This window comes from Puma concolor, chromosome A3 (assembly GCF_028749965.1).
Source record: "Puma concolor isolate L17-30 chromosome A3, mPumCon1.1.hap2, whole genome shotgun sequence".
In the NCBI taxonomy this organism is placed as follows: Eukaryota; Metazoa; Chordata; class Mammalia; order Carnivora; family Felidae; genus Puma; species Puma concolor.
This window is the reverse complement of record NC_141669.1, coordinates 31,778,421-31,795,510: the sequence shown is the minus strand read 5'-3', so window position 1 is coordinate 31,795,510 and position 17,090 is coordinate 31,778,421. Positions and strand designations below refer to the sequence as shown.

General features: G+C 40.1%; 2 protein-coding genes and 1 pseudogene across 2 annotated transcripts in view; 1 reads left to right on the top strand and 2 right to left on the bottom strand.

Moving 5' to 3' along the window:
• The window catches only part of GALM (galactose mutarotase), a 116,995-nt gene extending 110,397 nt beyond the window's left edge, over positions 1-6,598 (bottom strand). The window contains exon 1 of the mRNA XM_086700399.1: positions 5,947-6,598. Within this exon, the coding sequence (XP_086556525.1) occupies positions 5,947-5,959 (13 nt within the window). The 5' untranslated portion in view covers positions 5,960-6,598. The remainder of the gene's footprint in view (positions 1-5,946) is intronic.
• On the bottom strand, positions 1,937-5,579 carry LOC147582342 (uncharacterized; annotated as a pseudogene).
• Positions 5,578-17,090, top strand: part of HNRNPLL (heterogeneous nuclear ribonucleoprotein L like) — a 38,504-nt gene continuing 26,991 nt past the window's right edge. Inside the window, exons 1-2 of the mRNA XM_086700398.1 lie at positions 5,578-5,769; positions 15,962-16,080. Of these exons, the coding sequence (XP_086556524.1) occupies positions 5,578-5,769; positions 15,962-16,080 (311 nt within the window). The remainder of the gene's footprint in view (positions 5,770-15,961; positions 16,081-17,090) is intronic.

Sequence of the window (17,090 nt, the reverse complement as noted above, 5' to 3'; positions counted from 1 at the left end):
AAACACTTTTCTTCTGTCTTAAAACAAAGGTGGTCTATTAATTTTCTGGTCTTAGGGGTGGTGGTGGGGAAAGTGCCACGATGGTTTGGGAAAGTACATAGTATCAAGGGAAACAGTTATACAATTCTGTTAAAAATCTATTCTATTTGATTCAAATGTCCCCTAATATATTCAGAATGCAACGATACCACCAGGCCAAAAAAGCTGAAGACAGCAAAGGTCAAAAAACAGGTCTAAGGGGCGCCTGAGTGGCTCAGTCAGTTAAGCATCCGACTTTGGCTCAGGTTATGATCTCATTGGTTCGTGGGTTCGAGCCCCGTGTTGGGCTCTGTGCTGACAGCTCAGAGACTGGAGCCTGTTTCAGATTCTGTGTCTCCCTCTCTTTGTCCCTCCCCTGCTTGCGCTCTGTCTCTCTTTCTCAAAAATAAATAAAAACATTAAAAAAAAAAAAGGCCTGAAAAACCTAGTTTATGTGTTATCTGTAGTATTCCTTGTCATTTTTAGAGTGGTCATTTTTAGCATCAAAGATCAGGAAGGAAGAAGGAGTGAATTAGTAACTTACCTACTAACGAAACTTCCCTGATGGGGTGAAGTGGGCCATTTCCAAGATATTTTTATTTTTCTCAAATTAAAAAAGACAGAAAAGAACTAAGAGCTCATACTTAACAACAAAAAGGTATTAAGAACTACTGATTACTACCAACTATTTCACATTCCACACAATTGGGAATGATCAGTAGCACTTAATACCCTTTTGTTAAGTGTTAGCAACTACGTGTTAATTTTGTTTTATCTATATTTTCATACGCAAGGTGAATTTGCTTTGACAGATTCTACTTACTCTCAGCTGTGGATAGAAATGCCATGATTTGACTCTTTTTACTTACAAAAATTATTTTTAAAGATGTGTGAAGCAGCCTCAATTCACAGGAGTTAGAAGTGGAAATAGTTTAAGTATTATTTCTAAGACTAAGTGGCTATAACAAGAATCTGAACTTTACCTATCATTATTTGGTATATGAGCTAGTTCTGTAAGGTTAATCTATTTTATTTTTGCTGACTTATCACAGATTGTTATTTATTTATTTATTTATTTATTTATTTATTTATTTATTTATTTATTTTTAAAGAGGCCAAACATGGTTGTAGTTCTAGCCCCAAAGGAGATGTGCATGATGATAGCAACTGAAAAAGAATACCACTGTGGTTACACTTGACTACACAGTGAGCTAATAGTGCTCGGGGCGCTTCCTGCGGGGTGCATCCTCTTGGAACAGTGGCTTCTTTTGACCCTAACAAACCAAATGTGGATCAAATTAAAGGGACTAGCTTGGGTAACAGCACCACAGTGCCCTTTCTTGGGGATCTCTGTGAAACATGGCAGTGGTATCATCACAAACATATTCTGGATTTGACAAAGTTTCATGGGAACTAATTGATTTTATAGGAACTAATTGACTGGGATTCTCCCTCTTTCTCTGCCCCTCCCTGCTCATGTTCTCTCTGTCTCTCTCAAAATAAATAAATAAAACTTTAAAAACTTTTAAAAAATAGCAGCAATATTGAAAATTGAGTTTGGGCATGAAAAGTTCACAATTTGCATCTCTGGTTCAAATGAGGTATCCATCATAAGATTGTGATACTTTTCTCATGATTTTTGAGCCTTTTTCTATAGAAATTAAATTTATAAATGAACATTAAATTGGGGCATCTGGGTGGCTCAGTCAGTTAAGTGTCCGACTCTTGGTTTCAGCTCAGATCATGATCTCATGGTTCATGAGTTCAAACCCCAAGTTTGAGCCCTGTGTTGGGCTCTGCACTAAACAGCATGGAACCTGCTTGGGATTCTCTCTGTCCCTCCCCCCTTCCCTCTCTCTCTCTCTCTCTCTCTCTCTCTATCTCTCACACACACACACACACACACACACACTCTCAAAATAAATAAATAAACATTAAAAAAAAAGATACTAAAACAGTGTATTATATTTGTAATTTCTTATGGAGGCAAATTGAATTTCCTTATACCAATGAAAATGGTGAAAATTATAATCTATTCACCTCTTTCTAGACATACACCTGCATAAGCCCTGGTAGAAAATAGCGAATAAGGGGTGCCTGGGTGGCTCAGTCGGTTAAGCATCCGACTTTGGCTCAGGTCATGATCTCGTGGTCCGTGAGTTCGAGCCCCGTGTCGGGCTCTGTGCTGACAGCTCAGAGCCTGGAGCCTGTTTCAGATTCTGTGTCTCCCTCTGTCTCTGACCCTCCCCCGTTCATGCTGTCTCTCCCTGTCTCAAAAATAAACGTTAAAAAAAGAAAATTAAAAAAAAAAGAAATTAGCGAATAAATTAGCATCATGATAAAAGACTATAAGATCTGTGTTCTGATGGCAGTAAAAAAAAAAATGTAATAATTCAATCATTCTTCTTGATGAAGTATACTGGCTTTGGAATCAGATTGCTTGGGTTCTAATACCGGCTCTCTGGTTTACTTTGTCTCTAGGGCAGGTCCCTTAACCCTTCCTACACTGTTTTTTTTTTTTTTAATCATACAATGGGCATAGCAATAATAATGCCTGTTAGAGGGCTTCTGTCAGAATTTGTTCACATGGCCCTTAACAGTGGTTCACACAGTGCCTGGCACATTGTAAACGGCTGTAATTATTACTGCATGTATATTACATGTGCCTTGTTTCCTCGACTTGATTGCAAGCTTTGAGAAGGCAAAGACCATCTCATATAGTTTTCTGGTCCCTTCATCACCTGGCACAGTATCTTATAAATTACATAGTCAGCATGGAGATTTAAAACTAAAGGGCAATTCGGGGTTAGATAAAGGACCTTGACTATCGATTTCCCCAGGGCTCCTCTGGACTTGTCTCTCACTCTAGTATAACCCCTGAATCCACTCTGAGTTGTGGCAATGGTAGTTCAAGGCTGCTTCTTACCCTAATCAACAGCGGCCAATCCAATCAAACATTTAGACAATCAGCCAAAAGACTGAAGCTATGTGTCCTGCAACAGAAATTCCAGAAAGTCATGGCATTTAGGAGCTGTTTCTGGGTTTCTTAGGCATTTCTGGCTACTGGATAGCAAGTAATTTCTTTATTTCATCTAAGTTAAACCATGCAGAGTATAATTTATGCCCTCCTTCTTTAGCTCTTCTCATGGTAGAATGATGAGCTAGCTAGCATTTTCCTTATCGAAGGACTTATTGTCACTGAACAACTCATCTGCAACAAGCTCACAGATAACCCATGGCCAACATACTGATCTATGTTTTTTAAACATGCTTTCTACATTTTTACGTCTTAGTTTTTGTTTTGTTTTGTTTTGTTACTTAACAGTTTGATGTGAGCTATTCATCAAAAGATGAAGTTTCATGCTGGTACATATTGATTCCTACCCTCTCTTAGTAAACAGTATAGCAACAAAGTTCAGTAAGGCTGGGTTTCCTTATGGATTGGTGTGAGACCTGCATTTCAAGTTGGTATAATCTACGGGTTGGAGGTAGGTTTTGAGAATTTAAAACATTTTCACCATTACTATGAAATATTTGGAAAGTTTGTATAAGGCCTTCCTTTTGGCTCTTCTCATTCTTCACAGTGCTCTGCCAATAATATTTCTGCTCTGTAGCTAGCACTGCAGCTCCCCCCTTTGATATTTCTTCTGTCCACTTCCATTCTATCTTAATTTAAAAAATACATTTCTAAAATTTTTTGTTGTTCTATTTTGTCAGTAGACACTTGCAACTGCACAAGTGTCTGATTATAAGCTGTATGGTGCTGTGAAAAACTTGCAATTGTTTTCCAAAATGACAGGCAGTGTAAATTATAAAACATAAAATAGTATATGTTAAAGCATTGCCAGCAATAAATAAAAACGGCTTATTTGGAGGAAGTAACCTTGGAAATGAGAGAACTAGGCTGGAGGAGGAAACAATCCACATGGTTAGGAAAGGAAGAGCCACATTTAGGGGAGCATCTGAGGGACAAGGACGATGGAAACACTCAAGTGACTCCTGATCCTAGACAATCCTCCAAGGGTTAAGTCACAGAGGGCAGTTAGGTTGGGCTAGATTTTCCAGTTTCTCTCCTGAAAGATACTGGACCTTTATTTCCTAGGAATCACTCATTCAGCATTGCTGAGTACCTAACTTGTGCCAGGGGTCTGCACAGGAACTGGATTTGCAAAGATGAAAAGAGCAAAGTTCGTCTTCCAGCGTTTCTAGAACACTCTAGGAGGTTAAGTATAAAAGGGCCTTGTTGCAAAAAGAGAAAACAGCAACCAGAAGCTTGGAAGAATCCTCAGGGCTCCACAGAGGAAGTGAGCTGTGGCCTGAAGGGTTTTGATAGGCTTTTGTATGTATCTTTCAAGAATAAATGATGTGAAATAAACAGATCATCCTGAAAGGAAAGGGCTGGGAAGAAGCATGGCATATTATATGGGAGATTTAAAACATTTAACTGGAGCAGGAACTTATAGACCAGTCCCTTATAACTGTCAGGAAAGAAGGGTCTAGATGACAAATGAGTGTTAAGTGATCAAACTGACATTCACCCATGTGGAGCGTCTTCTTCTGACTGGCACCTTGCTAAATGGAAATGTGGGCTGCTGTTCTCGAATACCTAGTTAGGGGCGGACAGGGTGCACCCACTTTTATCAGATTTTGCACACCACTTAAGGCTTCTTCCTAGAAGGCTACTTTTGATGGTTCCAAACCCTTTCCTCCCCTCAGCCTCTGTAGTTTTAAGGGCTGTGCGAGGTCTATCTGCAGGGATTTTAGAGGTTTTCCTCATTCTCTTCTGAAGAGAAGTAATAAAAGCATTTAAATTAGCGGGAGGGCGGTTAACACCCGCAGCCCTGGCTTCACTGCACGCCTCGTCACCACCCGGGTTCACTCAGCGCCTGGCTTCGGGGGAGCCGAACAACGTTAACGGCCGCTGGGCAGCAACGGCTCCCGGACAGCGCGCTGCGGACGTCGCGCGCTCGGGACTGGCAGGCCAGCGGCGAGTTCACAAGGCGCGGGGGGGGGGGGGGGGGGGCGAGGCCGAGCCGTGGGCGGCACTTGACGAACAGCCCTTGCAACCAATTGGAAGCCTGGTCGACTTTTCCCCCTGCCAATAGCGAGCGGGACACAGGCTGAGGGGCGCTTCCCGCGGGCTGCGGCTGGATTCGATCCTGCGCGCCGGCAGCTAAAGCGGGGGCGGAGGCTCGGCCTGGGCGGCGGGGAGCGGATTAGGGGAGGAGGGAAGACCGGAAGCCACAGTCGCGTCCCCATCCTTAGATTCGCTCCCCCGGGCTGGGAGCGAAGACGGAGGAGGAGGAGGGAGAGGCTGAATGTTGGCTCCGTAATAAAGGGGAGCGGCCGCTCCGGAGCCTCCTCCCGGGGCGCCCCCTCATCCCGCCCGATCTCTGCACCCCCACTGGCTCCTGGGCGCCTGGCCCCCGCGGACGGCCCGGCAGCGCAGACCTTCGCTGAAGAGACGCGGCCAGTGGCGGGGACTGGCCGGCGGCGTCCGAGGCCCGCGCCCCGCCGCCACCCCCACCCGCTTGCCCGCCGGTCCCTCCGGCCGCCGCCATGTCCTCCTCCTCATCCTCTCCCAGGGAGGCGTACGAGGAGGACCGCGAGTACGAGAGCCAGGCCAAGCGCCTTAAGACCGAGGAGGGGGAGATCGACTACTCGGCTGAGGAAGGCGAGAACCGCCGGGAAGCGACGCCCCGGGGCGGGGGCGATGGCGGCGGCGGCGGCGGCCGGAGCTTCTCACAGCCGGTAACAAAGCGCGGCGCCCTGTCCGCTGTGCCTGGCGGCTCCCTGGGAAGCAGGGCCGAGCGGCGGGGACTCGGCCCCGGGGCCTTCCGCGCGCCTCGTTGCCCTCTGCTGCTGCGCTGACCGCGTCGGGAAGCGCCGGCTCTTTCTTCTCTTCGGGGTTTTTATTCTTTGCCCTACCTGTTTCCCGCATCCCGACCGCGAACCCGGCTCCGGCCTGGCTGCAGGCCCCGCGTGCGAGTCGTCTACCGGCCCTGAACTTGGGGAGGGTAGCCCGGCGGGGGCGGCGGGGCGGCGTTGCTTCCGCTCCCGGGGGGCTTCGGTGCGCGATAAGCTCTTTGTTAGTTCAACTCCTCCGGCTGCTGGCCGGCGTCGGGACGCCCCGCTCCCTTCTGCCCCTGTGCCCGCAGCATCTGCGCGCTGGTCACGGTCGCAGGATGGTTGTTGCGTCGGTTCCGCCGGGGTCTCTCTTCACCTGGGTCCTGAGCAGAGCCGTAACTGAATGACAAATTATGCCCTGGAGCTCACACCCTAGTTCGCCTGGAGGTCTAATTTCAAAATTTTTACTCTTGGCAGGCATGGTGCGCATGCTTTGCTACCCAGTTTTAGGATTATTGCTCAGTACAGATCTTAGCTCTTCGGTCAAAAAAACAAGTGTTGGTAGGTGTGAACACGACCCTTACTTTCAAGTAAAACAAATCTTAAAATCACCACAGTTCATGGACGGCTTATTCCAAATTTGCCCCACGAAAGGAAGGACTGAGCTCGGAATTGGATTAAACACACCTTCCTAGATTCTTGTTGCTCTTATCAGAAACGTTAGCTGGAGGCAGAAGGAATGTGAAAATCGTCTTATCCGCCGCAAGTAGTAACTCAGCTTCAGTTGCATGGAGACTTTAAGGAAACAAAGCAAAGCAAAAGTCTTTGCCCTTTTTTGGTGTACTTCATATGTGTTAGCGGTTTAGATGTCTTTTAAACATGTGACACATTTTAATTGATTTTTTGAAAGGAGACTTTTCCTGAAATTTAAGAAAATGTACACATATATTCTATTAAAATGTTTTTCACCCTTTATAAGAGGCCAGTGATAAGCTTCTTAGGTATTTGAATTTTTAAAAAATATTTATCTTGAGATACAGAGTGGGGGGGGGAGGGGCAGAGAGAGGGAGAGAGAGAATCCCAAACAAACCCGAGGGATCACGATCCGATCGGAGCTGAAATCTAGACTCTGGTGCCCAACCGGCTGAGCCACCCAGTGCCCCTAGCTATTTGAATTTTTATATAAAAAAAATTCTGGTCAGTAGTTACCAACGTTAGTTTCCCAATTTGAAGCTGTGACATAGGTTTCAACACATTAGAAAAAAGGAACTTTTTCTTCCTCTAAGTTAATGTTTCCTTATAGCTAGATATGTATGACTTGATTTTTGTGCCTAGGTATTTGGCATACTCAAAATGTATCTTGGGCTTGCGCATTAAAAAATGCATGTCTTCTAAATGTTTCAGTTCAAAGCCAATTCCATTGTGGAAGTTTGGAAACAGGAATATTGTAACTGATCTTTTAGAAGGGTCAGTGTATTTCTTTTGCCACAAGTCTTGAGTTTTTTGTGCAGTAGCATGAAATGTCTTAAGTGTGTTGGAAAGATACCTAAATTCTTTAATGAAAAAAATATTTTTTGAGAAACAGATTAAACATTAAGGCAATAGATTATTTTGCATGTTGGGAAGAAAATAATATATGCTTAATATATCCAAAGTGGATGGTATCTGGCAGTGGAAATAGTACTTGTCAGGGCTTGGGGAGAGTCAGGAGTCCTAGCTCGCATATCTGTGTGCCTTTGGGAAAGTCAATTCACCCTAGTCTTGAGTTCTTTTAGTATAAAAGTTGAGCCTTTCTATACCTGAAGTTGTAATTCAGTGATTAATGTAATGCAGCTTTTAAATTACCCAGGCAGGATCTAATAAATGCAGATTGAGTTATAAATTTTAATTTTTGTTTATTTACTGCTATTTTGTTTCTCAGAGTGTGAATTGCTTTTAACAGTAGGAGCAGTGCTGCACTGTGAAATCTAATGAAGGCTTATTTTTCCTGTGTTTAAACCTTTTTCTTCATGCGATTTTTGGTACTATTTTGAAATTATTGCAACTATGGAAACCTGTACATAATAAAATTGTATTAGGATAGGCATTCCCTGGATAAAAGTTTAACGTCTAGTGCGTCATCAGCCAGAGGTATGGTAATTTATCTAACTGAAATGGTTTTGGCTCAACCTCAGTTGTCTGACAGTCCAGCCAGAGAAGAAATACTTTGTGGTCAAACTGTTAAATAACAGCAAATGCAGATTAGGTACAATGATGGGCAATCTTTTCAACTCAGTTGGAGGTTTGTCAAGTGCAAAGTAAGTCTTCAAGGATTTACATTATTTAGTTTTTGATAATTAAGTTTCCATGAGTGCTTTAATCTATTTATTAATTTAATCTATTAATTAGATGTAAAGAGGAAAGAAAGTATTTAAGAAAAGCTATGTTTCTACAAATGCTAAGTTAAAGATGAATTGATCACTGAATGATCATGATGTGTTAAGGTGTATAGAGAAGTGAGTTAGTAGTTCGGATATGAGAAATAAGACACTCTTCAAATTTATGTCTTCTGGTACTTAATTTGAAGACCAGAAATTCCTAGAGTGTTTCAGATTCACTGTGCTGCATTGTTGAACAAAGCTGGATTATGAAAGTTTGTGCTGTGTATTATAAGTTACTTTATTCTTGTGGAGTAAGTGGTGGTCTTAAATTTAGAAGTCATGACTTTCAACCTTCAAGATCATATGAATAGTAAATTTCTATATCTGTTTATTTTTTAGAAAGCAGCTTGACTTCAAAATTAGGGCTTTACTTGGTGAAACCAATTGAAGAATTAAATTGAGAGGTTACCTAGAAAGATCTGCTTATATAAAGACTGATATCAATAAAAATTTATGGAATGCTAATTCATTTTGGAGACTTCAGGTTTTTTTTTTTTTTTTTTTACTATCTTCTGCTAGTGAGTAAACAGGCAAATCAGATTGTTAAAGTGGCTTGTTTGCCGATGAGATGAAAATTTAAGTTTCTCAATGTTTAATAAATAGACTTGTAAGATGGCAAAACGTCATGATAAAAACGTAGATCCTAGGATTTCTTAGTGATATATATTATGTGGAGGAGCTAGTTTGAATTTAAGATACACTATTATACTTTAAGGATCTGAATTACAGAGATGTATAGGAATATTAATGATGGCTTATTAGATGAATATGGGATGAGGGATAAGGTGAGGTCACTTTGTTAGCTTAGTTCCCACAGGAAAAGTTTAGAGGCTGACAGTGAGCATAGTAAATACACCCTGGGGAATGAAAAAGCTAAAGGATGTGTGTGCCCTGGAGGTAAGCGCCAGAGTTTTAATTTTTAAGGCTTCTATAGCAATAAATGTGCTCTGTCTCTAGCTATGCTGCTGTTGTGAGGATTTTCAGGCCTTGTGTTAGGAAAGAAGAGAAAGGTAGTAGGTTTTGTTATCTTTTGGTTTTAACAAGTGACTACATTTCTTCGTGTTAGTACATACAATGAAAAGAGCTTTTTAATGGACCTATAAGCCCAACCAAGGCAGGTGTTTTGGTTCTGCTACCAACAACATGCTTTGTGACTCAACCATCATGAGGAGGTTGGATCAGATGATCACTGTGATCTCTTAATTCATCAAAAAACAATACTCGAGCCCCTTTTATGTGCCAGGTGCTGTTGTCTGTGATGGGGTTATAAAAGTAAAGAAAAAAAAATTCCAGGGGTGCCGGGGTGTCTCAGTTGTTTAAGCGTTGGTCTCTTGATTTCGGCTCCAGTCATGATCTCACAGTTTGTAGATTTGAGCCCCAAGTTGGGCTCTGCACTGATGGTGCAGAGCCTGGTTGAGATTCTCTCTGTCTCTCTCTCTCTGCCCCTTCCTGGCTTGAGTTCTCTTTTTCTTTCCCTCAAAATAAATTAATTTTAAAAATTCCATATCTAAAAATCTGTGACTCTACGTCATTTAATGCCTTTTTTTTGCCTCTGAAATTGAATACACCTTTCAAAGCTTGTAGTTTCAGCCACAGCAACAATTCAGGTGAGCTTAAGCAAAACAAAAAGTTGGCCTGTGTAACTGAGAAAGCTAAGTTGTGGTCGCGGTTTCAGGCATGGCTGGATCTAGGGATTTAGATGATGTCACTGAAACTTGATTCTATATGCTCTATTTCCTCCATGTAGTTATAAAACTAGACTTGCAATTTTTATAGCTAGCAAATAGAGAATACTCTTCTCCTCTCCCCGGTGCCCATATTTATCCCTTCTGATCAACACTTTTTAGCTTCCCTAGCCCTGCAGCTAATCACTGGGCTACTTCTGAAGTTGGATAGGCATGACTGTGTGATTGAAAATACCAGTGGAATAATACAGAGTTCAGGGTTGTGTATGTGTTTAACCAGAAGAAGGGGGAAGGGGATCTGGGTAGGCAAAACCAGAGAATCCCTGCTGCATGTGTAAAAAAGTAAAGGTTATTTTTTAAAAAGTTATTTGAATGGTATGGCTGTTCTTTTTAATTTTGCTCTGTTATGGGATCAAGTGTACCTGAAAACTTAGGTAAGAAAATGAAAGGATTTCTCATATTTTGGATCTGCTGTATTGTTTCTTTAAAAAAAGAAAGAGGGGGGGCGCCTGGGTGGCGCAGTCGGTTAAGCGTCCGACTTCAGCCAGGTCACGATCTCGCGGTCCGTGAGTTCGAGCCCCGCATCAGGCTCTGGGCTGATGGCTCAGAGCCTGGAGCCTGTTTCCGATTCTGTGTCTCCCTCTCTCTCTGCCCCTCCCCCGTTCATGCTCTGTCTCTCTCTGTCCCAAAAATAAATAAACGTTGAAAAAAAAAAAAAAAAAAAGAGACGAAGAGATGTGATTGTTTAATTTAGTAAGAAAAATTATGTAGTTAACTCTAAGCATAGCGTGGGTTAAAAGATATTTTCAGCTGTCCCTTAAAACTCCTTTTTCCTTGGTCTATATGCAGTATCCAAAGTAAAAGGGAAAACCTTAATACCTAGAAATACTGTATTCATTTTTTGGTATAATATTGATAAATTTTTTTTTTTAATGTTGATGAATTCTAATGCATCCAGAGAATGATTACTAGAATAGAAAAAGACACTTGAAATCGCATTATAAGAGGAATGACAAGAATGGGGGTGGGGCAAGGGGGATATTTAGCCTCTAGGGTATATTTAGGTGTGGTTTGAGAAATCATTACAAATAATTGGAGGTTTGTCATGTAGAAGAGGGAAATGTAGATAAGGGTAAGGGTGCCATTTAATATTTCCTTTTTTTTTTTTTTTTTTATGTTTTTATTACTTATTTTTGAGACAGACACAGAGCATGAGCAGGGGAGGGGCAGAGAGAGGGAGACAGAATCTGGGGCAGGCTCCAGGCTCTGAGCTGTCAGCACAGAGCCCGATGCGGGGCTCGAACTCACGGAGTGTGAGATCATGACCTGAGGATGCTCAACCAGCTGAGCCACCCAGGTGCCCCAATATTTCTTGAACCCTTAATAACTCCATCTTGCACTGTACTAGACACTTTATTTAGTGTAATCTTACATGATAAGGATTTTTTTTTTTTTAATAGTGAAACTGAGGCTCAAAAAGGCAATTAGCTCAAGATCACTGGAGCCAGTGAATGTCCAAAGATTCAAACACTGGTCTGACTTCAAAGACCATTTTGGATACAAAGCTACAAGGAGACAGATTTGGATACATACGAAGAATTTTCTAAAAATATAATGGATTGTCTCATGAGTAGTATGTTTCCTGTCACTGGAAGTGTTTAAGGAGAAGCTGGATAAGCACTTGGCAGTAGTTTTGTGTCTGGTGTTGGGGGATGAATGATTGAACTTGAGTTTGGTCTTTTTTATAATTCTGAGAGGGGAGAAGAAGGTTGTTCAGTTGCTGTTGAGCAAGTGTTATGCTGTTAAGCATGTGTTGGGCATGGAGATGTTGGGAAAACAAAAAAGCCTAATAAGGACATTGTGCCTGGCCTTTGCCAGTTTACATTTATTTTACTATGTGAAGAGGCGTTAACGGGCCCTTCTCATTCCTCTCAGAAACTTCACTTATACCCTCCTGAGCTTCCCTTCTTTTCAGTAGCGCTCAGTCTTCAATCTGCAATAGTCAAAATTAGCACTGAAAATTGGTATTATTGGAGTTTGTCCTTGAGATAACTTTTAAGGGGCTGAGAGTTTGGAATGGTATGACTAGACTGGTCGGTAGTCTGCCCAAGGGACCAAATAATGCCTCCATTATAGTTGACAAAGTTTGCCTAAAGAAGGACTAAGGTAACAAAAAAAAAAAAAAAAAAAAAAAAAAAAAAAAAGTGTATATAAATTGCAGGCATGTCTTCGTTTGCTGGGTGCTTATTTGGAATACTGTTTTTAGTCTGACAAGTAATGGACATAAATAGATGAAGAGGGAACCTAGAAATGGAAGGACTTTGGGCTTCTGTATGAGAAAGGATTAAAAAAAAACTTTGTTGAACTGGAGAAGACATGATCAAAGTGTTAATATATGACAATGGGGCAAATAATATTTATTCACCAATTTCAGACTCAGATACATAGTATGATGCTTAAAAGAGGTAACTTTAGGGTAGGTAAAAGAAGCTGTACAGATTGCAGATTTCTTACCACCAGTATAAAGCATAAGTAGAGATAAGAAAATACTGATTTAAGAAAAGTTTTAGTATTGGGGGAAAAGGGGGGTTGTGAAAATATTGTTTGAAAAGATACCATTAATATATCAGTTTTATATTTGGAAACAACCCTAGGGTTTTTTTCTTTTTTTGTGGTCCCTCAGATGTGACTCCTTCAGGTTTTGTTTTGTTTTTTTCTTTAAACTACAGAAAAGATGGGAAAATTTTAAGTTCAAGAAAAGGGGACATAATGTAAAGATTAGAGAAATCTCTATGAATGGCAGATTAATTGAGTGGAAATAGGGAAATACAGTGGATACAGGGTATGTTTTCTGCCTTGAGGTTGAGATAATCATATCTTCCCCTAAGTACCATATTGTTTGCATTTACTAAGTTCCTACTTCTGAAGAATGACTTAAGTCTGGAGCTATTCCATTTAGGAAATGTAATTAAATAATAATATATTAAAATCAGATATTTTTGAGGGATTTTAAAATTGGTCCTGAGATCCATTTCTTTGTGAGAAGACCAATTTGAAAAATAGTCATATTTTTTTAGCATTATATTCAAGACAGTGGCTATCCATGATGGGAAGGGAGGTAGGAGATGTATTCAACTGTTGGGTAGTGTTTTATTTATTAAAGTGGTTGGTGAGTTAATGACTATTTATATTGTTCCTCATACCTTATTATAGGCCTTAAATACATAATAAAATAATTTCCCAACTTTTTATTCTGTGAAATATTCAATTACATATGCCTTTCACCTAGATTCAGCAGTTTTTAACATTTTGCCATTTGGGATTTTATCTCCATATGTGTATATCTATATTTATATACATTTTTTCACCTAAACTGTGAAAGTTGGAGACATGATGACAGTCCATCTTTAAATGATCCCAGCTTTCCTAAGAATAAGGATATTCTTATCACATAAACATTACTATTATAATGTTACCTAAGACAATAAATAGTTCTATTACATAATATAAAATCCTATCTCTATTTAAATTTCTCCATTTGTCTCTAAAACATATATCATAGTAGTTTTTATCCATTATAAAATGAAGACTCAAATAATGCCTTTGTTGTCTCTCTCTTTTTTTAAAATGTTTATTTTTGAGAGAGCACGAGCAGGAGAGGTACGGAGAGAGGCGGGGATAGAGGATCTGAAGCCAGCTCATTGCTGACAGCAAAGAGCCCCATGCAGGGCTTGAACTCACTAAGGGTGAGATTATGACCTGAGTTGAAGTCCTTCGCTCAACCGACTGAGCCACCTAGTCACCCCTGTTGTCTCTTTTTAGTCCTAACCTGAAATCCTCCTTCCACTATTTTTTTATAGTAGCGTTTTGAATTGTCTTGGCCAGTGAAGTTTTCTTTTGCACGTTTACCTTTGCCAGCAGATTTCTAGGGATCAACTGAGAGGACTGTCTTATTTCTTGACTTCTGTTGTTTGATTATTTTTAGAGTAAAATTTGTTATTTATACTTTAAATATATTTAAATATATGCTCTACATTAGGTTTTAGCTATGATTTAGAACTCTTGTATAGTTGTCCATTTATGCTTAGTAGTTTAATAATGACAGTGCACATTTGGTTGTTGAGTTTCATTTAGGGAAAGAGTCTCATTTGTTAAGGTTGTAATAGTGTTGGGTTACATAGTGTACAATCAGAATGATTTATTTCAAACTTAGTGGCATGTAATGAATATCTGCTTGACTCAGCATAAGCAATTCAAATGAAATTCCAAGTATTGGATTAATATTTGCAGAGGACTAAATTTATTTGTTGAATTTGACAATAGTATAAGAGAGTAGTCCCATGGTTACTTTATATATTTCAATCAACTCTTTAAACTGTGACATAACATTTTTATTGGCAGTGCACAGGACTGTTATATTTTTCTAACAGTCTTTATAATATTATAAAGAGAAATTGGTGAGTCTTTTAATATAGCCATAAAGACATTTAATTTTCTTAAAATAATTCTTAAGTTTTAATGATAAAACATTTATGCTTTTAGATTAGTCTGTTTGTAGGAGAAAAAACTTTTCATTTCATAGATTTTGAGTGTGTGTGTGTGTGTGTGTGTGTGTGTGTGTGGATCGTATATGGAAGTCATTTCTGAAGTGATGCAAGAGAGGTGCCCAGTGGCTTGTTGTAAAATACAGATTTTTGTCTTAATAAAACTTCAGGGGAGCCTGCGTGTCTTAGTTGGTTAAGTATCCAACTCTTGATGTCAGCAGGTCTTGATCTTATGGTCATGAGTTTGGGCCTCGAATTGGGCTCCACACTGGGCATGGAGCCTACTTAAAAAAAAAAAAAAAAAAAAATAGAACTTGGAAAAAAAAAATAGAACTTGAATAAGTAAATGATAGAGCCATTTTCACAGTCAAAATAATTCTCATACATAGTCCATATACGTGTATTTTAAAACTACCTCCTGGGTGTACTCAAAAGAAACAGAGTATTCCAGAGAAGCCCAGGAAGGCTTGCATTTTTTTTTTTAATTTTTTTTTTTTTCAACGTTTATTTATTTCTGGGACAGAGAGAGACAGAGCATGAACAGGGGAGGGGCAGAGAGAGAGGGAGACACAGAATCGGAAACAGGCTCCAGGCTCTGAGCCATCAGCCCAGAGCCCGACGCGGGGCTCGAACTCACGGACCGCGAGATCGTGACCTGGCTGAAGTCGGACGCTCAACCGACTGCGCCACCCAGGCGCCCCAAGGCTTGCATTTTTGAGCACTACTTGTTCATCAACAAAGATGGTACCTTGTATAAATTTAAGCTGTCAAGTGTGCTGCTTAAGTAAGCACAGTAGCTTTAAGTTAGTGTGGAACGAGATAACCAATTAAACAAGGACAAAAGATGATATAAAGTTTATAATCTTTGTATTAAAGAAACATTTTAAATTGGGATTTTTTTTTTGTTCATTTGGACTACTTGAGATTTTGATATTTTGTAATGAAATTATCAGTATACAATATAATTCCAGTCATAGCATACTCTGCATCTGTTGAAATTTTTTCTGAGATTTTATTGCAGTTGAAATAAGTTATTAATTTATGTTGTACTTCTTTTTATTTATTTTGAGAGAGAGTGTGCGTGCAAAATGGGGGAGGTGCGGAGAGAGAGGGACAGAGAGAATCCCAAGCAGGCTGTGCACCTTCAGCACAGAGCCTGACGCGGGGCTCAAACCCCACACTGTGAGATCATAAGCTGAGCTGAAACCAAGAGCTAGCCCTGAGCTATCTAGGCACCCCTATGTTGTACTTCTTATTAAGAGAAAATACCCTCTTCTAAGAAATCTAAATTTTCCTGCCTAACAATTGGTGATTTTTTTGCTAACTTGTGAATGCAGTTTGGTTTGGAATTTTTTTTGATGTTTTCTTTTTAATGCAGAATTGAATCTACTATAGATGCAATTTAGACCTTTAAAATTTTTAACTAGAAATTATTTTCTTTTGCTAGGAGGCAGGTGGAAGTCATCATAAAGTTTCTGTTTCACCTGTTGTCCATGTTCGAGGACTCTGTGAATCTGTGGTGGAAGCAGACCTTGTGGAGGCCCTGGAGAAATTTGGGACAATATGGTAAGGACTCTAGGGACTTCATGCAGATTGAAAACAGTATAGTAAAACAAGCCTTGCTTGCTTGCTATAATATAAGCTTTGATGTTTGACCATAGTATATATTAAGTTTGCCTGTGACAGTATTTCTTTAGAACCTTTTAAGCCTCTTATTTTTTTCCTTCCTGGGATGATGCAGAGATGTATTTTTGTGGACCATGATCACCTATCACTCCCCAGCCAGGCTATATGCAAAATGGGTAATTTCATCTTTCATCTGACTTTCAAATGAGTCCATGACTCCTTGTTAAACACTGCTTTCATGTTTGAATGAGTTTACGCCCTTCATCTTTAGAGTTTCAAGTAGCGGTACTTAAATACTGATTTGTTGTTGTTTATTTTGGAATGTTTAAGAATTAATTGGCAACTAAAAGTGAGTAGATGAAGGGTAGGCATTATTTGCCTTAGGTGTGTGCTGCCAGGAGTTCTGCAGATCATGAGAAGTCAGTGTTTTACCCTAGTTTCTTTTTGTGTTTTGTATTCACTCAGTCTCCTCCTTTCTCTTCCATAGTTAGCGTATGCTTAAGAATATTGACTCAAATGAAAATATAATCAGAAAAGTGAATGTACTGCCAAAAATAGACACTCAAAAATTCTTTCTAAATTATTTTTGGAGTGTGCCCGGCTGTTGTTCTCTTATTAGTATGGATAGTCTAGAGTTGATTTTATTTTATTTTTTCCTTGGTGAATACGTTGGTTAGAGGCATCAGAGACACAGTCTAAGTCAAAATACATAAACAGGGGAGAGATTTCAGTGTATTTGCTGAGATAACTTGATTGCTTCAATTTTATGGAAATTTATGTGGAGTTTTGGGTATTGAAAGGATGCATAAATAGATGGTGAGAGAGTGAGCAGAGATGTCCAACAGAAAGGAATCGTTGCCTCAAAGGAATAGTAGAGTTAGGTGACACCTTCCATCATGGCATCTTTTTTAATTTCTTTGATGATCTTACAGAGAGGTGGGTGACGTGGC